This window comes from Armigeres subalbatus, chromosome 2, assembly GCF_024139115.2.
Source record: "Armigeres subalbatus isolate Guangzhou_Male chromosome 2, GZ_Asu_2, whole genome shotgun sequence".
Classification (NCBI taxonomy): Eukaryota; Metazoa; Arthropoda; class Insecta; order Diptera; family Culicidae; genus Armigeres; species Armigeres subalbatus.
In genome coordinates this window covers 22,108,675-22,132,050 of record NC_085140.1, presented here as the reverse complement: position 1 = coordinate 22,132,050, position 23,376 = coordinate 22,108,675, and the positions used below count along the sequence as shown (strand labels likewise).

General features: G+C 41.2%; 1 protein-coding gene across 12 annotated transcripts in view; it reads left to right on the top strand.

Annotated features, from left to right (window-relative positions):
- The window catches only part of LOC134218180 (septin-7), a 172,271-nt gene that overhangs the window by 26,099 nt on the left and 122,796 nt on the right, over nucleotides 1–23,376 (top strand). For 8 of the 12 annotated variants that reach the window (XM_062697079.1, XM_062697080.1, XM_062697081.1 and 5 more), the window contains one exon: nucleotides 15,180–15,716. The exons of 3 other annotated variants lie outside the window; for them this stretch is intronic. In XM_062697079.1, the coding sequence (XP_062553063.1) occupies nucleotides 15,375–15,716 (342 nt within the window). In that variant the 5' untranslated portion in view covers nucleotides 15,180–15,374. Of the gene's footprint in view, nucleotides 1–15,167; nucleotides 15,717–23,376 lie in introns of those variants that run through there. One more of the 12 variants, XM_062697082.1, reaches the window with a different exon arrangement.

The following is a 23,376-nucleotide window of genomic DNA, read 5'->3' as shown; positions in this document are numbered from 1 at the left end:
CGCTGAAGTCGGTAATAAAAACAGTTTGCCCTATTGTTGTGGCACGTCCGATGGAACCCGGCTGGAGAGGATTTTTTTTTATTTTGGTTTTCGTCTAACGAAAGGTATGGTCCAATCGTTTGTTACACTTTTGCTTTCTCTGTTGGTTTGTTTGTGTTATTCGAATATGATATTCTTCCCATCAAGAACTTTCGGGAAGTATGTTGCTACAAGCTGTGCACATGTACCAGCCTGTGGCTTGGTGGATGCAAAAGTGAATTTTTATTGAATTATTGCCGGATCAAAAGATAACCTCCAATTACCTTTTTACTCCTTCATTCGAATATTGAACAAATATAATTTTGAATCAGGTCAAGCAGTTAGCAGATGGATAATATTCTTCTTTGTTTTCTTCTATGGCTGTTCATTCCAACTACAACTTGCTTTTACTTGGATTGCTTTTCAACTTAGTATTCTATTAGCGTTTTCTCAGTTATCAATTGAAAGATTTTCTATGCCCGCCGTTGCATGAGTATGTAGCTTGTGTAGCAAGTACAATGGATAGTGGATACTCTATGTCCAGGTAATCGACTGAGAATCGAACTCACCATCTCCGGATTGGCAATCCTACGCCTTTACTTGCAACTGGAGACCCCAGATAATATTGTATCAGACATTAAACAATAACAAAACTGTAAATGAGACACAATAAATGGCATTGTCTTGTATCAAAACAAAAACAACTATACACTTCCTTCATACATATTTAGTTTAAATTATAATGTTTGGGATTCTGCTGAGGAATGCTAAATGCACAATAAATCTGTTCAAATATTGGCACAAATTTAATCATACCTCAATCATTGGATAATCATTTAAATCCGCTACTAATTTTATGTAGATCAATATGAAACAGCTAGGATTTTCCCACAAAATAGTTTGCTGAATTTTGATTAACCACACGCGTACATGCCCTCGTATACGTGAAAGTGTGTTACTCCATCCAAAAATCGAAACCGTAACCAATCACGTAATTTCCAGATAACTCCAAAAAAACTGATCGAAAATTGTTTTACTAGGCCGCGGTTGTGTTGGCGGACAACTCAGGTCAGTGTTTCCTACCACCAACGGCACCCCTTCACTACTGTCTGATACTAGTGAAGGAGCGAAAGAAAATACAACCAACATTTATCGAGTGGACAACAACTCTCGCTATCAGTCGATGGCTTTGATTTTGGAAGGCTCCGTGTGAATAAACATTGGCCTGCGTGAGGCGAGCCGAGTGGAAAAGAAAGAGCGAAGATTTGATTGATTAATTAAAACTGGATTTAGGCTTCTCGCTACCGCTGTTACTTAACAATATACACAGGTCCAAATTTGTAACACAATATGTAGAGGAAGCCACTGGAACTGGTTTGTTGTGGCAGGTTTATGATAACACCCTAATTGAATCTGATAAACGAGCATTATCTGTCTTTTGCTTTATTAGCATTTACATCTTTCAACTGAGACAATAAACCGCCTGGCTACTTGGTCTTACAAAAAGCATGTTCACAGTGTTATCAACCATGGCCATTAATGGTTCCGTACATCACGTGGCGATTTAATATATAGTGACCGAAAAAAATTTGCAATCGGCTTTCTCAGAATTGAATGAAATATTAACCAGTTGTTTATACACTGGAATCCACAATTTCGTGATGAATGGACCTGGATTTCGGGCAAATGTATAAAAACCATGTTATTGTTTGGTTTATATGTCTGGAACTAATAAGTCAAGATTCTAGAATGAATCTAAGGTAACCATTCGAAAGATTTTTCAAATAGTTCAGGATTTTTTTTAAGTTGCAGTGGTGAAAAATAACCAATTTCCAAGTTTTAAAGCAAAAAAGTATGTCTACTTCAGTATTTAACTGAGAAGCGGCATGAATTCTTCACATACAACGACAAAACTGAGCGATTGTTCAACGTCGTCTTGAAAGGTCTCCCCAGTGATGATAAATCACTGGATGAGATAAGAAAATTATTTTGAGCTTTTTAGTGGAATGTTTTCACCTGTCATAAGACGAGTTTAAACAATCCCATTGAATTCCACCACTTAAGTGGTGGAATTCAATGGGATTGTTTAAACTCGTCTTATGACAGCACTGGATGAGATTAAAATTGAAATTTCTCAATTGCTTGGATTTTCACCAGTCCAAGTAATTAAGATAAAAAAGAAATCTCACTGTGGTACTTCCCAGAGGGGTATTTCTCAAGAATTTCGTTTAGTTCACTTTAACAAAAGTGAGCTAAATAATATGAATAGTTTGGAAAAGGCTTGTATTACGTCCCATGTCCGTGTTACATGGGAACATTTCCGCAGGCCTGGGGAAAATCTCCAAAGCCCCACTCAGTGCCGTAAGTGCCAAAACTGGGGTCACGGAACTAAACATTGTCACATGGATGCTAAATGCATGATTTGTGGTGGAACCTCTCACGCCAAGGACGACTGTCCTGTGAGAGAAGATTCCAATAAATTTAAATGTGCCAATTGTGGGGGCAATCGTAAATCCAATTTCTGGGAGTGCCCTTCACGCAAAAAAGTTTTGAATTCCCGTGCAAAATTGATGATGGGACATTCTAATAGGATCCCAGATTCGCCGGGTAAACATATTATAAACCAGTGTTGATTGATTTGAATCGTTCATGAGTTTTGAGATTGTGAGTTTTTTCCAACATTGTTACAAACGCTCAAAATCCGCAATCATTTGCCGGTAGAGCATTTCATACCTACCATAAACAACGAACAGATTCGGTGGCGAACAGTTCGTCGAATTCAAATTTATCAAACATACCCACCAATACAGCAAGCATCGCTGAAGGCAGGCAAAATTTCGTTTCTGAAAATTTACCGACCATGAATGATTTTCATACCCATTCTTCAACGGTGCTTCCGATTTTGGTTTTCTAACCAACCCATTGGATAATAAGATTGATGCAATGTTCAAAGCAAATACCAAAACTGAAGCTGTTCAGGTTGGTATCAAATTTACTCAAAAAATTGTTATTGGACTTCGTTTCAATGGATCCAAATAGAAAATTTTAAATTGGAAAGCACGCTTTTTAAAAGGTAATGAAGATGAATTATTCAACTTCCTAACAGTTCATAATGTGCACATTTCCATTATAATTGAAATTTATTTAAAACCTGGACTCTTCATCAAAAGAGATCCAAATTATTTTATTCACAGAAATGATCGTCTTGACAGCGCCTGTGGTGGGGTCGCCATTGTCATTAATAGACGTATCAATTCGTATAGACGTATTCCACAGCTTAACGACATAAATCCATCTTTGCCGCTGGCAATGGTTTGGTCAATCCGTCGGCGGTCTGCTTGTCTGTGCTGATGTAAGCAATCCTAACTTCGCCCTTCTCCCAAGCAACACGGATAAAATGATGACGGATATCGATGTGTTTGGTCCTTGGTTGATACCCACCATTCTTTGCCACGGATATTGTGCTTGGATTGTCACAATGGATCATAATTGAATGCTCCTCCTCGAACAAACTTCGCAATCGCTTCCACCATAAAGCTTCCGGTAAGGCCATATATTCGGCCTCACAGGTGGATAAATCCACGGTTTGTTGCCGTTTGCAACACCACGATATGGCTCCTCCTAGAGCGGTAAACACGTATCCTGTAGCGAACTTCCTATCATCGTGGTCTGCAGCCCAGTCGGCATCCGAAAATCCTTCGATTATTGAATGCATGTTACGTCGGTATAGCACATTAACCGCATAGCAAATATTCGGACGTGTACTTTGCGCTAGGTACATTAGGCACCCCACCTATATTTTCAGCTTTTGTCAGGTCAGTAGTTATGACAGCTTCTTCGATAAAAAAAACGTCACGGCTTTTGAAAATCTTCCTAGTCTTCAGGTTGAATTAATGATAAGCTTTCGATTCCTCGTCATAGCCGGTAAGGATACACTCGTCCACTTTCGTCGTTTTTGCTTCGGCACATGGGACATAACCGTAGTACCAAATACTCTGATATGAGACAGATTTTGTTTATTACCTGTCCAGGCTTCCTCCGGAGTCGTTTCGATCCCCTTCGCCGGTGATCTGTTGATCAGATATACAGCGGCAGCCACAGCTTCTCCCCAAAAGCTTTCGATAGCTTCATATAGTATACATTTGGCTCATTCTACAACTGTACGATTGACCCGTTCGGCGAGTCCATTCTGCTCCGGCGTGTACTCCACTGTGGTTTGATGACGGATACCCAGTTGCTTGAGATGGTTTTCAAAATTCCAGTTCTTGAATTCCAAACCGTTGTCTGTTCTCAGAATCTTCAATTTTAATTCTGTTTGACGCTTGGTCATGTTTTGGAAGTTTTTAATTTTTTGCAGTACTTCTTCCGTTGATGTAGTGCGCAAAAAGTATACGAAAAGTTTACGAATTGTATCGCCCGTAAATGATAGGTAGTACCGGGCTCCTCCAAAAGATGCTTCTTCCATTGGCCCGCAAATGTCTGAGTGGACCAGTTCGAGTACCTCCTTGACCTGTGATCTAACGTGACTTAAAGGCAATCGTATTTGCCAATGGCACAAATTTTGCAACTTCCACCGTTTGTGCCATCACCACTTGCGAGCCCATTCTTGAGTTTTGCCAATCCTCCAGGACTCAGATGTCCCATGCGTTGATGCCACAGCTTGGCAGTCGCTCGTGATGAACACGTCAGCATACTTTGGCTCTTACTCAAACAATCCATTCAAACGGCATCCAGTAGCGATTAGTTTTTCGCTGGGGTTTATAACTTCGCAACCAGTTTTTTTTTTAAGGTAATAGTATGACCTTGGTCAACAATCTTACCTACTGACAGAAGATTTACAGCCAGTTCTGAAATCAGCTCGACATTTTGCACTTCGATTGTATCTGGATTACATCTGGGCTGTAACTTGACAGATCTTTCCGCAACAATTTTAATCAAATTTCACATCAGAATTTTTTTTAACATGTTCTCCAACACACTTCCGTTGTTGGTGAGATGTTTGACAGATCCCGAATCAAAATACCAATAATTGTTGTCCGTGGCAGCTTCACAAACAGACAGCACAGTACAAAAAGCATCTTCTTTATTTTCTTATTGACTTCGCTTCGGTGGTAATTGAGCTATGTGACCATATTTTTCACAACGTCGACATCTCGGTCCTTTACCTTTTCGTTGGTATTTGCGATGCTATGGTAACCGTGTAAATGTTTCTTTGCCGAAATAAACGCTGGTTCCATAGCAGGCGCTGACAAATCCGTCTCCTGGAGCAACTTTGTTTTCATGATGTCACCTGTTATCTGTATTCCAGATTTTTCCAGACCCATCGCCATGGGCCGATATTCCTGCGGTAGCCCCGCTAACTGCAGCATACCAATCCATCTGTCGTCATCATCAGAGTTTTGCAAATTCGTCGTAAGGCTTGTGTAGTAATGCCCACTGGAGGGTCAAACCAGTGTCTTCGAAGGTGTTCCTCAGCTTTATTAGTATATGTATTGTAAATCACACAAATAAATCAAACAAATCACGGTATACAGAAAACAAGGTAGGCTCGTTAGGAAAATGACACTTCGAATGTGACGCATATTTTATCGCTACATGTTGGAGTACAAAAGTAAGCATGCTGCGACCGTAGAGCATCGTCAGCTTGTGCAAAGATAGCAGTGACATGTTTACATTCAAATTGAATGTTTACATACGTGATGAGCCTGCCTTGTTTTTTGTATTACAAATATCAAACATATGTCATGGGTTGCAACGAATGTAGATTTGCATCTGCTAAAAGTAACAAATATATTAAGTGTCTTTATCCACTTATAAATAGAAAATCAAGACTTTGTCTTAGGACCAATTTTTTGATTTACAAACAAATTTCGGACCAGCCATTTTATATGCTGTGCCAATATGGACTAGTTGCTGCAATACCAGAAAGAAGGCACTTCAGAGGATTCAAAATAAAATTTTGAAAATGATTTTGACTTTGCCTCCGTGGTATAGTACCAATGAACTTCATAGAATTTCTAATATTGAGACATTGCAACAAATAAAATAATTTCCAATTTTAGACAACAATCGTTGCAATCCTCTATTGCTACGATTAGCTTAGTATAAATTAGGTTAAGCTTAGTTTAAAGTTTAAAAATTGTAATTCCTTTAAGGTTTAATTCAACCAGATGAAAAACCCAAACGCCAGAGGCAATTAAAATGTATTAATAATAACTAAAAATGTCATAGTAAATAAGGGTGGTAGAACGGAACACCTAGTCTAAGAGATGAATGCATGTATTAGATAATTAGCTATTATAAAAATAGTTAAAATAAAAATTCTTGAGTCAGACAGACGAACAACAAGCTTTCGATAAGAGTGAAACAGGCGCGGGAATCGATTCTGTTTGCACTTACCCAAATATACAGCAAGTCGTGCTCGAAAAAGTTAATTTTATTAATGCATTTATGAATACCAATGCCATGTCTCCGATGCTTCTCTACTTGAATCCGCTTCTGCTACTAATCCCCTACCTATACCAGGATCGCATTATATTGATGATGTTGACCGATTCACGGAACTCAGCTTTGTACAGCATGAGGTACATATCATCAAAATTATGTTGATGAAACGCAATGCTGTTCTCGTGTCTTGTTTGGCACTATTATTGTATTGATTATACAACAGTGCGCGTGAGGACGCACTCGAGTTCTCGAGCTTCATGATGATTCCTTCTGACATGTGCTATTTGCTGCTCCCTTTTTTCGTTTCGAGTATGATGACGCATTTATGATTCGAAAACTTCAGACAATTTTTGAGGCGTGTAATTATGACTGTTCGTGATAGTTCACCGCACTACACATCCATATCGAACCCTCGCTCGTAGCGTGTGAAGTAGCGTTCTTGGTTCATAGTGCGTATCAATTTAAACACTGAATTAATCAACCTATCGGCTATGGTGCCATGTTTTTCTTGAAGTATGGCTGAAAGGAATTTAAGGATAGAGGTTAAGTGTGTAGTAAGTTAAATATTTTGGAATGCATTTCAATCAGTAAGCTAAAACACCAAAGGCACTATTCCGTTTAACTCCACTTAATTGAAATAAGTTTATCGAGACGTTTTGTTCTTGGCTTTTCTGAGTTATCCGTATCTGTAATGTTACAATATGATGGAATTGAGAGACATAGTAGGATTTTCTTCATTCTTTCAGCATATATGTTTGTTATCGTGTCCGACGAGTTTAAATGATATTTACCCATGAGAAAATCACTAAAATTAAGATTCGTATTAAAGTTGCGTATTTGCAGTTCACAACGCGCATATTTGCCTAATATAGACAACGGGTCGACTAGTACTGCTATAAAATGTCCACCTTAAGTTTGACTTGTGCTAATTGATAATTTCTTGCAACGGATGGAAAGAGTTTGAGAGTTCATCAAGAAAATTTGCTCAGAATAGAATTGAATGTTACCCTCTGTCTTTCATAACAGTTTACCGGGAATAAACTTTGCATCCGCAAACAATATCGAATTACAGAAAAATGAAATTTCCTGCCAGTCATCTCCAGCACAGTGAGTTGCATCTCGCTTTTTTGTTTACATATGACCTGCCGTGCCTTCCTCGCTTAATCCCATGGCCTTTCTGGTTTCATTCAGTTCTCACTTCCCCTTCCCATCCTCTTGTGGAATACTTTTCCGCTACATTCCTTCTTTTTGTCTATATAAATGAAACAAAACAAATCTTCTTCATCTACACATCAGCATAAGCAGAGATCACCGTTCAGCATCCCTAGCACGATCAGTTCCATCGCCGCCACCATCATCACGAACAACTTCATTTTAATTTCGAAGTCCAAGCTTTAACAAATCGCTTCATTGTTTAAATTACGTTACACATTTACATGTTGCCGTTGCCCTTTGTCTCACTCCTACCCTCATCCGTCCCACCCACGGTGGTGGACCGAATTCCAGCAAGAGGCGAGATAAGATTTTTAATGCGGCTCAAGCATAAAGTGCCTCCTTTCCCTTTCGCTCCTCGCGCGGAGCACTCGTCGCACTTGTCCGTATCTGTTTTGAGTACACCCAGCTCGCTCCCCGAGTGGAGTGAATAGTTCCTCTTTATGCATGCATCGCCCATAGAGTCGGTGTGCTCTGAATGCATCTTGCATTCATTATCACTAACTTGTCCGCTTTTCTGCCATAGTGCTCTCCTCCGATTGGGGCCCGGTTTCAACTTGGGCTCTGCTGAATGTGACACACTCTTCTTCGTTCGCTTATTTTCTGGGAAAGTGCAATATGATGAATGGCGCGCGGTGGCGCTTGAATTGCGCATAATGAAAATGAGCTACTGTGACACTGGTTTGCAAAATTCAGCAAAATCTATTATATTGCCGACAAGATTAACTGATAACAGATTATTTGGGTAAAACTCTCCCTAAAAATGGTTTTGGTATAGATCAGTTTCTGTTTCATTGAATATTAATATCAATTAAATTAAGATATTTTTTGGTAATTTTTGATAGCAACAAAAAGGTAGAACTGGAATTGGAATTTAACTATTTTTTTTTAATTTTGCCAAAAATGATTGAATTATTTCTCATCACTTTTTTGTAATCAGCACAACCTTTCAAACGAAAAGTTTTCCCAAAATGCTGTAAACTGGTGTAACCGACATTATACACATAAAAAGAGTTTGGTTTCTTTCACCTAAACGATGCCGAGCGTTTAGTTTTTTTCCCATGTTTATCTCTGCAAAACTACTCGCCTGCTGGACGGCTGCTGGTGATGAGCCTGGGTATTATTTTAATGAATGAGGAAGGCCTCACCAATAACAGTACCCGGGCAGCTGCTAGGTGAAACCTCCGACAGAATGGAACTCGTTTCTTGTGATTTCGATGAGGAAAGCGACGAAGCGTGTGGAAATATGAAAATCATAAACACGATGGAAAATTACTCAGAAACAGATCAAAGTGGAATAAGAACAAAAGAAATCTCAGTAAAAGATCTTATGTTAATTGCTTATGTCACCTTTGGCTACCATGAAGCTTGAAATTAGGCACTGTCATGACTCAGAAAGCTACAATCCTAAACTTTGGCACAGAACTGAGCTGCTGATGTTTTATGTCTCGGCAGTATCAATTCTACCGAGATCTTGGTGAAAAACGGCGTTAGTACTCCGACATTTTCATCGTTTTGTACAATAACTTTACAGCTTACAAGAGTCATAAAAAATTGATTTTATTCAGCGCAATGAATTATTCAAATGTGAAAAAAGAATGTCACTTTTATGCAGCTAGTTGATTCTCCAAAAAATGTAACGTAACTGATCACAATACAATTGTAATTGGAAAGCAGTTTTAACGAATGGGCAACGAACAACCACAATTTTTCACTTTCCCTTCACTGTGTTGCAGCAAGCACAAAATATAATTATCAGGATCGTAGGAAGAAGATTAGTTTCCTGAAGCTCTTTAAGACGCGAAAAGTTTGCGCCTAACATCGGATACAATAGAAAAGTAGAATGCGGGAGAATTTACTTTTAAATTAACACCCATATGAGAAAAATATGTCACCTTGACATACGGATTTCCGGAATTCTACGAGCTTGGCTTCCTTTAAATCCCCGCCTCACCATAATAATGCAATCTGACTGCCGGAATGGAACGCGAATCAATTTTTGTCTGGTGGTCTATTAATATTGCGCTCCAGACATTCGAATGCCTACAAATTCGCCTACTCTCGGCCGGTAGAGTTTGGGTAACGGGAACAACAAAATGTGTAAAGAAACGGTTTGTTGTTGCAGTATGAAGAGTAAGCCAATGCCTACGATCACTTTCTAATCGTTCACCTGGGAAAGTGAATGCGAATAGGGTGATGAATTGATGGAAGAGTAGATTAACCCTAAAGGGCTTTATGTGTCATTGTTTGTATGATGGATTAATAGAGCCGCCAATGGGGAGTATAAGTGATTTCTTTTAACGCTAGATTTCGATGCCAGTATTCATTGCGATAGATCGGAACACACCAAATGTATTTAAAGTAGGATGTCTTAAATTTTTGATTTGAAGTTTACTTAATTGATATTGCTGTTGTCGACTTCATATCAAGCACAACTCAGTTATGAATTCATTGTTAATCCGAATCTCAACTCCTTTTTCCGGATGCAATGCCATACCTACTATTTGAGAATTTTCAAGTTGGATGCCCAAATATGCTTATTATTCTAAACGAACTATAATCTGTTTTCTGATAAAAAAAAGTCATATTTTTATCAGGTAGTTTATCAGCAAACAATATCTATACATGTTCCCTAATTTTGGTAAATATGTGCATATAAAGTCTCCCGTGTTTGCTTACCAAATATTTTGATTTTGATTTCTCACCTTCCTATCTCCACGGAAATTGCATCCTCGGCACGTCTAGCAGGCGTAAATACTGGGCACTTATCACCTTCCATCTCACAACCATAGTCTGGGAGGGGTTAATCACACTATTTACGCGCCGTTTAGCATAGCAAAGTATGCTCGCTCATTCGCGGGCATACGCTGCTGCTGTTGTTGTGTAAGTAAAGCACTTTCAAGCGGGCAGAGCCAGTGTTAAGCTGCGGCCGGTTGTTGTCGATGAGATGCCCCTCAGCCAACCCATTCACAATTCCGTACGTTCGTTGAATTCGTACTAGCGAGTAGAGCTGTTGTTTTATTTTCAGATCCTAACGACTAGATATTTAAATTTCGGTTTTATTGGAATCAGTCGATTCCAATCTGCAGCGATGTTAACACTCTAGTCACACTTTTCTCACATCAAGGGCGTTACTTTCCATACTGAGACGTTGCCGTCCCGTCTATCGTATTCTGTTTTATATTCTCAATTTCTCAAACATGTCATTTTTTGAAATTGAGCTAACTAAGTACTTTGTTACCTTTCACTTTTCACTACTTATTTAATACTTCTCACTTTTTATTTTTTATTTTTTATTTCTTAATTCTCAATTTTCACTTAATGATTTGCTCCTTTAACATTTCTTGCTTCTCAATTTGTCCTTTCACGCACCACTTTGTCCCTGGCACTTACTGCGGACTTCTCATCTCACACAATGTGAGGAGAAAAATATAACTATTTTGCTAACGGTATTCAACCGACATTCGACCCAACAACATTCGGTAGAAAATAAACATAAATCCTACCTTCAGCATGGTCGTGCTTCAACTCTCTATAATAAACACTAAAATATGACCGATCACCCTAATATTACTTCTCGAAGATAAACATGAAGTAAACAATACATATAATGTATAAAATGCAAGAGAGTGACGCTCACTGAAATAGAGAAATCTTAGTAAATACCTACATATTGAAATTATAAATTGGCACATGGAATGGTCAAAGCTAATTGATCCCGGCAGTAGGAGAAAAAAACACCAACACGCAGAAGCTGCGATGCAACGGGTTGCATCTGTTGTTGTTTTTGGTATAACCTCATACCGCTGGTCAAGCGCGCACTATGATAGACTGACAGGGTTGTTAGCGAGTTTTCAATCTTTACTCCGAGAAGATAATTCCAGCTGTACCAGTGATCTATTCAATTTGTCCAATGTTCAGGGATCTATGATCCCAATGTACAAATTTCAACAATGTCGATGTAATCAAGATTTACGCTCTCTTATCACTTCAATTTTAAGAATCAAAGCAAGGTTTTCATTATCAAACATTTTCTCCCGGTTTCTTGAAAGACTTCTAAGCCTCTTTAAAGAAGGTGGTTTCCAAGCAGTTTGGAAGAAGGTTTCCGAGCCTCTTGGAAGGAGGCTTCCGAGCCTCTTGGAAGGAGGCTTCCGAGCCTCTTGAAAGGAGGCTTCCGAGCCTCTTGAAAGGAGGCTTCCGAGCCTCTTGAAAGGAGGCCTGATCCTCTTGAAAGGAGGCTGAGGCCTCTTGAAAGGAGGCTTCGAGCCTCTTGAAAGGAGGCTTCCAGGCCTCTTGAAAGGAGGCTTGAGCCTCTTGAAAGGAGGCTTCTGAGCCTCTTGAAAGGAGGCTCTGAGCCTCTTGAAAGGAGGCTTCTGAGCCTCTTGAAAGGAGGCTTCTGAGCCTCTTGAAAGGAGGCTCGAGCCTCTTGAAAGGAGGCTTCCTGAGGCCTCTTGAAAGGAGGCTCTGAGCCTCTTGAAAGGAGGCTTCCTGAGCCTCTTGAAAGGAGGCTTGAGGCCTCTTGAAAGGAGGCTTCTGAGGCCTCTTGAAAGGAGGCTTCTGAGCCTCTTGAAAGGAGGCTTCTGAGCCTCTTGAAAGGAGGCTTGAGGCCTCTTGAAAGGAGGCTTCTGAGCCTCTTGAAAGGAGGCTTCCAGGCCTCTTGAAAGGAGGCTCTGAGCCTCTTGAAAGGAGGCTTCTGAGGCCTCTTGAAAGGAGGCTTCTGAGCCTCTTGAAAGGAGGCTTCCAGGCCTCTTGAAAGGAGGCTGAGGCCTCTTGAAAGGAGGCTCTGAGGCCTCTTGAAAGGAGGCTTCTGAGCCTCTTGAAAGGAGGCTCTGAGCCTCTTGAAAGGAGGCTTCCAGGCCTCTTGAAAGGAGGCTTCTGAGCCTCTTGAAAGGAGGCTCTGAGCCTCTTGAAAGGAGGCTTCTGAGCCTCTTGAAAGGAGGCTTCCTGAGCCTCTTGAAAGGAGGCTTCTGAGCCTCTTGAAAGGAGGCTTCTGAGCCTCTTGAAAGAGGCTTCCTGAGCCTCTTGAAGGAAGGCCTGAGCCTCTTGAAAGGAGGCTTCCGAGCCTCTTGGAAATGAGGCTTGATCCTCTTGAAAGGAGGCTTCCGAGCCTCTTGAAAGGAGGCTTCTGAGCCTCTTGAAAGGAGGCCTGAGCCTCTTGAAAGGAGGCTTCTGAGCCTCTTGAAAGGAGGCTTCCTGAGCCTCTTGAAAGGAGGCTTCTGAACCTCTTGAAGGAAGGCTCTGAGGCCTCTTGAAAGGAGGCTTGAGCCTCTTGAAAGGAGGCTTCTGAGCCTCTTGAAAGGAGGCTCTGAGGCCTCTTGAAAGGAGGCTTCTGAGCCTCTTGAAAGGAGGCTTGAGCCTCTTGAAAGTAGGCTGAGGCCTCTTGAAAGGAGGCTTCTGAGCCTCTTGAAAGGAGGCTTCTGAGGCCTCTTGAAAGGAGGCTTCTGAGCCTCTTGAAAGGAGGCTTCTGAGCCTCTTGAAAGGAGGCTTGAGCCTCTTGAAAGGAGGCTTCTGAGGCCTCTTGAAGGGAGGCTTCTGAGCCTCTTGAAAGGGAGGCTTGGAGCCTCTTGAAAGGAGGCTTGAGCCTCTTGAAAGGAGGCTTCTGAGCCTCTTGAAAGGAGGCTTCCAGGCCTCTTGAAAGGAGGCTTCTGAGCCTCTTGAAAGGAGGCTTCTGAGCCTCTTGAAAGGAGGCTTGAGGCCTCTTGAAAGGAGGCTTCTGAGCCTTCTAGAAAGGAGGCTTGAGCCTCTTGAAAGAGGCTTGAGGCCTCTTGAAAGAGGCTGGAGCCTCTTGAAAAGAGGCTTCTGAGCCTCTTGAAAGGAGGCTTCTGAGCCTCTTGAAAGGAGGCTCTGAGCTCTCTTGAAAGGAGGCTTTGAGCCTCTTGAAAGGAGGCTTCTGAGCCTCTTGAAAGGAGGCCTGAGCTCTTGAAAGGAGGCTTCTGAGCCTCTTGAAAGGAGGCTTGAGCCTCTTGAAAGGAGGCTTGAGCCTCTTGAAAGGAGGCCTGAGGCCTCTTGAAAGGAGGCTTCTGAGCCTCTTGAAAGGAGGCTTCCGAGCCTCTTGAAAGGAGGCTTCTGAGCCTCTTGAAAGGAGGCTTCTGAGCCTCTTGAAAGGAGGCTTCTGAGCCTCTTGAAAGGAGGCTCTGAGCCTCTTGAAAGGAGGCTTCCTGAGCCTCTTGAAAGGAGGCTGGAGCCTCTTGAAAGGAGGCTTGAGGCCTCTTGAAAGGAGGCCTGAGGCCTCTTGGAAGGAGGCTTCCGAGCCTCTTGGAAGGAGGCTTCCGAGCCTCTTGGAAGGAGGCTTCCGAGCCTCTTGGAAGGAGGCTTCCGAGCCTCTTGGAAGGAGGCTTCCGAGCCTCTTGCAACGAAGTTTTTTCGGAGGAGGCCTTCACGCCTTTAATGGTCAATCGACGTTGTGTCCTTGTGATCTATTGTACCACAGTCCTTCATACACTGTGCTGTTTATAGTAGGCAGGATTCAATAGGTTTTGATTTATTGATCACGATGCGTATTATGTACAATACAAAGTTTAGGAATTAAAAATTTATAAAACTTTATCAATAAGTTCTTATTGAGATTGTTATACATTTCTCGAAATTGGTAATATTTCTGCGGTCAGAATTGCTGTATAATTTTATTATGATTCTAGTGAGAGTTATTCTTATATACCATTATTGATGTCCCCCGTGGCTGCCACAGTGTGGCATCATGCGAGGCGGTATCCATAAATTGTGCCTTTTTCATGGTGTTTGTTTGAACACAAAGATTTTTTTTACTGGTTTAGACTAGATTATTGCTGAATTGCGCCGTTTATTGGTCTTTGGAAATAATCATTTACCATCCCTGCAAACTGACTGAAACAATAATTTATTTCAATTGGTACCGGCGTGTGCATGCAACACGATGTGCACATACTTAGTTGCTGGTTGCGATAATTCTATACATTCACTTGGAGAACGCTCATTCTGGTGGTCGCCGCGCTAAGCTTTGATTCATTCGCAAGTAGGGTAGCACTGTGCTCGGACCCGTAATCAGGGGCGAGTGTCGATTCAACAAGGGTGACTGAGAGAAGTGCTTGTTAGAGGTCGAGCTTTGTTCGTCGTCATCGTTTCCATCATCTAATCATCATTCTTTGCGTTGCGTAGATGTGTGTCTTTGATTTGGTCGCGATCAATCACCGCCCGTCTTGTTTGGACGGCTTCCATCAGTTGGTGAATGATAACATAACTTTATCGAAGATCTCCGGATGAATGTGAAGTGTGCGCGTTTGATGTGAGTTTGTATTCGCAGAAGGACGTCGACGATGACAACGATTTCACGGAGCACGCAAATGCAATCAGTGGGAAATTGATACACATACTGTACATTAGTAACGCCGTAGCTACATTTGTAGCCCACTAATAGTGTCTTCACTCGTATGGATAAACCCGTGTTACGAATGCAAGCACGAAGAAACAAGTGTGATTAATTCATATCATTACGGTGCAATTATCATATTTCTCCTTGCCCACAGTGTTTGATAGCATACCTGGATAAAGTGATATACCTACCAATAAGTCAGATAACGAGTCGGATAGATTCCCACCAGTGTGATATATCGGCATAGTGAGCGCTCCCCGCCGGGATTAGTGCGCACATACACTTGGCAGGGAAGAAGTACAGAGTGTGGTTTCTACAGAGTGTTTGCAAGCAACAGGATTATGAAAATATGAGTGCATCGACGCCAACGCAGCCAGCCGGGCCGCCGGTTCCGCCGGTGAAGCCAATCCTGTCCTCCCCCGGTGCCTACATGGCCAACTTCCAGTCGGGCTCACTGAGCGGGGCCGGATCTCCCGGGTCGGTCGGCGGCGGCACGCCGGGTTCAACCGGGGTCAGCCCGGTGGCCCCGATCACCGCCGGCATCCACAGTAGCAACAAAACGCACGAGAAGCCAACGATAGCGGCCCGGCCGATTCCACCTCCAACGCTGCCAAAATACTCGTCCTCGTTCAACAAGATCGATCGGGACCGGAACGAGTTCACCAAGATTGACAAGGCGGAGCGTGAAAAGGTTTGATTGATTCTTGTTGATATGATTTTTTTTGTATGTTATGCGTTTTGCAGTTTGATTTGAATTTATGGGAGATTAATTGATTTCGATTTATTTCAATCATTTACTGCTTTCTGTTTATTTGACATTGGCTCGTTAAGTTTATGTGGTTCAAATAGCGTTCATTTGTGCAATGTTAGCCAATCGTAATATCCTTTATGTTTCATTGGTAGTGTTCATATCTTAAAGGGATACAAAATTTCGCAAACTTATTTATGAATACGTCAATATACTAAAAAATGCGATGTGTAGTGCACCTTTTAGATCTAATTTAATAGAGTTGTTCATACATCCAATTTCATGTTTTTTTTTTATCAACATTCCTGTACAATTTTGTGTGACATTCTTTGTATAAAGCGTTTTGTATCAAATCTCGCATGCAATCTGCTCAGAGAATGTCATACTTGTTATGCCAGCTCATTGCATTAAGTTGGTTTATTTGGTTTCGATCAATGCATCTAAACGAATCTCGTTGGCTCCTTCAAGAACAAGTATATGAATCGTGTACAGCAATATAAATTTGACCTACACAATCTTACGGATTCCATTTAGCTTGATGACGGAAAAGGACACAAATATGCATGGTGCTTATTCCACTCGTATCACTCATTGCTCTCCCTGTTACCCTCCCATATGAGATTATATTATGATATTATGGTCGCATCTTTCCTCATCTGGTAAATAGTCCAGATTGTCAATGCGTCAGTCTAGATGCGCTAAGTGTGGAGAGTTCGGGTTCAACACCCGTTTTTAACCGATTTTTTTAAGGTTGTCAAAGAATATAGCATTTCACTCCTCGATGGAGAGTGTAAAATTAGATCCAATGTAGACACAAACACATAACCAGTTCCAATTTTCTCGTGACCGGAGACCTAATGCAAGGGCCTGCCGTTTACTTAATGCGCAAATTACGGGAAACTGTACGCGAAACTAATGTGAGATTGCGATAAAAAGTTGTTGTCTCAGGTTGGGTGTATCGACATTGAACAAAAGTCAAGGCGAGTTTGCTTCTGTAACGACAATTGACGCTCCTTTCCCACTTTGCATTCGACCAACTATAGTGCTAAGAAAATTATTTTGAACTTTTTAGTGGAATGTCCTCACTTGTCATAAGACGAGTTTGTACAATCCCATTGAATTCCACCACTTAATTGTATTTCTTAAAATTTTAATGTTTAATGTCGTAATTGAATGATTTTCCTGATATAAATGTTCAGCTACCTTAGATCTAAACTCATAATTTAATCCCTTATCAGTTTTCCTCTTAGAAATGTTAAATAAGGCCGGGGTTTATCAAATTAATTGTTGACAGTGTGATAAAGTATATGTAGGTCAAACAAAAAGATCGTTAGATGTAAGGTTCAAAGAACATGTTGCAGAAGTAAGTAAGGCTAAGAGGCTAAAAATACAGAAAATCCCTTTGCTTTTAAAAATCCCCAGTGTGCATTGGAGGTGACTAATTGACAGTTCGCTGCCCGAAATGCAGAGGTATGATTCAAGTGCTTGGGCTTCAGATATCGGCCAAGGAACAGAACAGGCCCGAACAGATCCAACATGTGCTGTGAATGTAAGGAGATGGAAATAATTATCAGACGGGTGGCTATACAATAGACTGGCCCAGATTACTATGGGGAGAAAAAAATGTTGTCGAATTCCACGGGGCACCCCCCAGAATTGTGTCTTTGGGTGAGAAAATCAATCTCTGAAAATTTCAGCTCAATCGCTTGTTGCATAAGCTGGCGCATTTGATTTGAAGTTTGTATGGGGATTTCAGCCAAAATGTATAGGAAAATACACCTCCGTCACTCATTCGATCTGGAAATTGGTTCTGATTGCTCGATTGACCTCAGAATTGCAAAAACGGCAGTTGGTATGCTACAGAACAATTTCACAGAACATTGCATGATGATTAAATTAACTTTTATATAATTTTCGGCTGATTTATTAGGAGCTGATTTGTGTATTTTTGGGTTTTTTGATCGAATCGCATCAGCCGAAACCTATACAAAAGTTCCTTTAATCATCATACAATGTTCTGTGAAATTGTTCTGTAGTATACCAACTGCCGTTTTTGCAATTCTGAGGTCAATCGAGCAATCAGAACCAATTTCCAGATCGAATGAGTGACGGAGGTGTATTTTCCTATACATTTTGGCTGAAATCCCCATACAAACTTCAAATCAAATGCGCCAGCTTATGCAACAAGCGATTGAGCTGAAATTTTCAGAGATTGATTTTCTCACCCAAAGACACAATTCTGGGGGGTGCCCCGTGGAATTAGACAACTTTTTGTTTCCTGGGCCAGTCTACTATACAAATGTGCTGCCTATAAGAAAGCGATCGCTAGTCAACAGTTATTGAGATAATCCATATTAATTTGGTTATAATCCATCTTAATCGGGTAATGATAAAGAAACGATGTGCAAGGTCGCGATCATTGCAGAGCCGTATCAAGTTGCTCCTGATTACGGCAACTAGGTGACAGATAGGACAGGAACGACTGTGATACAAGTTATAGACAAACTCCTTATCCAAGCAGTGCTGGAGAGTTCAAGCAAAGGCTTCGTGATTGCCAAAATCAACGGCGACTTTGAACGCAGTTGCTGTGCACCTCGAAGGTGGACCGTTGAGCAGTTTAGCCAGATACCAGAGCATTTAACCGACAAGCTGACGATCGGATGAAGATCTATGGTAATAGGAGTGATTCGAATGCCTGGACTGTGGAATGGGGCAGCAGAATGATCAACACAAGATGAAATCTATATCCTGCAGAAGTTTGATATACGATTGTTCTGCAGATCTTCGCTGACGGCAAACATGGACTGAAAAGTTAGCGAAGAGCGACCACCAGGACAACAAAGCCACGGTGCAACACTGAAAAGAATAACCAGTGAGCGAAAGTGAAAGCCTTCAACAAAAAACGCTCCCTTGGACACTTCGACCGGACAGCAGTTCCGAGATCGTGAATGCGACCGAACTAACAAGAAGGATGGTTTATGACCAGCTTACTGGTGGGACGACCCGAGTAATAATTGTTACAAATTAGTTGAGGCTACTTATATGAGAGACTTATGAGAGACTCATGGTGCTACGGGCTGCTTGTCTCAGAGGAAGGGCACAGACCAGCTGTGCAGGAAGTTGGCGCAGACAGCGCGGACAGCACCAGAGAGAGAAAGGGGCCATCAAGATTAGCAAGCCAGACTACTACAAGTGGCTGTGCCGAAAAGTATACCCCAATTCATGGGTATGTTAGCGACGTCCGGACAAGTTAAAGGCAATCGTGGAGGGCGTCTTCCCGAAACATGATCCGACCATGTGGCCACCAATACTATATCGCGAAGAAGAAGAAACAAAAACTGATGATCAACAAGTGTTCACTGACTAGCTTGCAGAAGCAGCAAATTATCGGGGACGCAGAAAATCCCCGTTCCGGATGGAATACCGAAGGTAGCGCTATAAGCTAAGCTCGTGACATATTCGGATATATGTTCAGGATATTGATACTAAAAAAGTGCCTAGGCGGGCAACTTTACAGAAATGTGAACGATCCAGATGAAGCTAAGAAATCCTCCGGGCAATCGTACAGATATATATGCCTCTTAAGCACACGCGGGAAGCTCCTGAAGAGGGCTACCTCAATAGGCTGACCAAAAGTACGAAGGATGCGCACGGACTTTCTATGCTCCAGTTTGGGTTCCGTATAGGAGTCCCATGCCATATACTGAAGAACTACTTCCAGGGCCAACACGAACGAAGGGCGATGTGTGTTACTGCGGGTAAGGCTCAACGGAATGGAGTCCTGACACTGCGGCTGACAGGAAAGTTAAAATCGTGGGATTTGCGAACGACGGGCGAGAAACTTGAAAAAGGAGATGTTGGCGCCGGAGACGGTAGGAACGAACGTAAGCAGGATGAACGCAGTTCGACTGCAGATAGTGTGAGAATCGAATATCTGTTTATGGGCTCTTTTCAGGGTCGGCGCACATAACTTTGGAATGGCCCACGACCAAACCAACAAATCTTGCAAACGGGGATGATCCACGCGGACATGATCCTCGTCGCGATATGTTTACCCTTGGTTCACCCGCAAAGTGTGGCCCAACAATAACGATAGGTTACGCGGGGCTCGCCGGTGTTATGAATCATGAACGAGATTCTGCTTCAGATTCTACACTGCACTTCCAGGTTTCAAAAGTCTCCCCTTTTTGTTTGGATGGCGATATAATTATCGCACTTTGTTTTGGTCATCGACACAGGATAAGCATCTGAATTAGCCTGAAATAGTTGGCTTCCTATAACATATCGGCCTGAAGTTTTGGGCTGATGGTTCATTCGTTCTGAACTGTTGCCTTTTCAACAACATGTCTTATAATGCACTCAACAATATCATTTTTACTGACTTAAACTGGGGCCTTCCACAAATTACGTCATGCCTCTAGGGGCAGGGGGGCTCAAGTCAGCGTGCTGAAGGAGAGAGGGGGTTGAAAATCGTCAATTTTTGAGTGACGTAATTTATGGATCTTTCCACCAGAATTAAGATAACATCGGTTCATGTTTTCTTGACCGATGCCCTATCATTTGCAGCCATGAACGAGGTAGGGCTTTGGGACCCAATTGTTGGCTCAGGAACAATTTCCTTCTCTAATAGCAATGAAAGTGTTATACTGCTTTCAAAGAAATCTTCCATGCAAAACTGAAAACGCTGCTTGCAAACAGAGCCCATCAAAATATGTTTAATTTTGCATTTCTAATATTGAAGTATTCAACAGCAGACAAATTACAATTGCCGAAACGTCGAACAGTAGTAAAACCCTGTTTTGACTCTGGAATTAAGACTACATGCCAAGAAAAACTCCGAAAAAATCAACAGAACATTTTATAATTGAAGATAAGAAACCGAACAGTTTGATTTTACTTTCAAAAATGTTGCTTCAGCCTTTTTTTATGCGATGTTCGAAGCAATAACGTTCGTGTTTTCTATGTAACAGACATGTACTGACAATATTGTTTCGGTGGTTTTAGAATCTCGGTTTTGTCTGTATATTTCGTAAATTTTGGCGCAAATTGAGTGTCAGGTCACATGAAACCAAGCCGGATTATGTTCGCGGTCCTGCGGAACTGGTTCGACATCAATTTTTATCAGAGAGGAAAATATTGTAGTCCTCACAAGAAGCCTGTAAGTACTCTCGATGCTTTCATCGCAAATAACGTACACCCGATGCTTTTTTACACGGGGGATGCGTTCCGTGTATAATTTTTTTTTAGTTGAATATTTGAAAATCCGTGTAAAACAGGTTTTATGATTTCTCGACGAATCATGCAAAATGGAGCAACTTTGCAAAAATGTTGTATGGTATTTTTTTACACGGCCGTGTAAAAAAAATCTGTGTTAAAACAGAATCGGGTGTACACTCTTAGAGCATACATTGACTGAACCTCGCAGTTAACAACTGTGGAAGTACTTAATGAACACTAAGCTGCGTGGCGGCAGTGTTCCAGTGGAGGATGTTATGCCAAAAAGAAAGAAAATCAACCCAAATGACCTAACTATGAAATACTGTACCGAAATATTCGCCTCTACTAATACCAACAATATTTCAAACTTGGAAGAAGCCAAGTCCAACTCATAAAGGGATCAATTCGCCCTATATGAATCTACTCGAAAATTTTGAAAATGCCAAATTTTCTTTATTTTGGAAAATCGATATTATTTTGATAACTTCTATAACAAAATAATTGCATACAATGATGTTTTTGAATAACTAATTGATTTATCATAAATTCATAAATGTCACATCAAGAAATATACGAAACAAAAAGTGGATATCATGTGTGTCCTTTGCCCAGTTTCCCCTACAGAACAATATCGTCTGCATTGTTTTGGCGGAAGTTGTCCAGTACTATCAGCGAAAAGACACCAGAATCGTGAGAAAGATGGTGAGAATCCGTCAAATGGAGAGGTGGTAGTAGGAGTGGAACAGTATGGAGAAAGGAAAGTGGACCCTCCGGTTCGTTCCAAACCTGTCGACGTGGATGAACAAGAAACATGGCAAGATAAACTTTAACCTGACACAGTTTTTGTCGGGCTGCTTTATCATTGTCCTCCGGGAACGTAAAGGAGACTCCGAACACGTGATCTTCGTGTGTCCAAGGGTTGAGGCAGTTCGAAAGGAAATTCACCATAATGTCATACAAAAAATGTGTCGAGAGTAAAGATCATGTAATGCAATCGACAGGGTAGCCACATCGAGATGCAAAAATATCGGCATCGGGAAAACTTCTTCGTCAGACAACTCTTCGTCGACGTAGGCTTGATCCTTTGCCGGGGACTATAGTCTATAGACAAAGCAGATCGCGACGGAATACCATCAGATGCGGGTCGTCAAAGTGTCAGTGAACCGCACATCCTGCTTCACCGTAATCATCGGATCGACCTTGGCATGTTGATCCGCCGGTTAATTTTCGGTCCGAGTTGGATAGGTTTATCGTCTGCGACTGGACCGAGTAGATTGTGTTAAAGTAACTAAACTATGTCAAACTGTCGGACGCCAACTGAACTGTTTGTTTGAGAAACTGCATATGTAACATTTTTGGCCAAAATGAGATTTTTATATATTCTGAATCCTCGTCCAAAAATACGTATTCTGGCAAAAAATACGAAAAAAAACATTTTGTTCAGGAATGTATGAAAATTTTTTTCTTTTGTTTGAGAAACTACATATGTCCACGTACTTTGAAGAACAATTGTGGAGTACTGCTTACATTTTTTGCACCGAAAGTGCCCCAGGGTATTGAGTTTTGCCAAAAACTAATGATCTGTATCGAAGAAATCGAAAGATTCGGTGCAAATTTGTTCAAAAACAGTTTTTTGTTGTTTTCTCGAAAAAGTGTAAAATTGACTTATGCAGTTTCTCAAACAAATGATTCAACTACTTCAAAGTGTTGGCAGGATCTACTGGTGCTATGTCCAAGGAGTGCCAACTCCTCCGAATTAATAAACTATGGTGGTCCCGGAAGAGTTAACGTTTAAAAGCGCGAAGAAGAACTAGATGATAGTAAACCATAAGCGAATGAGGAAAAAAGTTAAAAATACAGCGCAACACAAGACGCGAAGGAGAACTAGATGTGAAATACAAATGATTGAACCCACAAACAGAGTTTGCAGGAATCGATCCCAATAGATAACGAACAACGATAAAAGAGAGCATGGTGACCAGCGAACCGGGAATACCGGGAGAACCGGGAAAAAACCGGGAAAAAAACCTGGGAATTAGTAGACTAATTTGCTCATTCCATTCTATTTCAGAGTTTACAATTTCGTACATACTGTGAACTCATACATATTTCTAAAGTAGGTCATGTATTTATGAATTTATAGACCCTAGATACCCCATTCAATCAAGGATCAATCCTCACCAAAGTTGAGTTTTAGACATAGTAATTAATTACCACTCCGGAGTCCGGGTTACTTATACCCGGAATATGAGCAATCAACTTTGATTGCACCGATTTTTTAATATTAAATCTGATTTGAATTTTCCTTAAATTTTAATTATTTCAATCGATTCCTTCTAGGTTCTCCAATTTGTCCAAATAAATATATTTGGTATTCCTCCTCTTT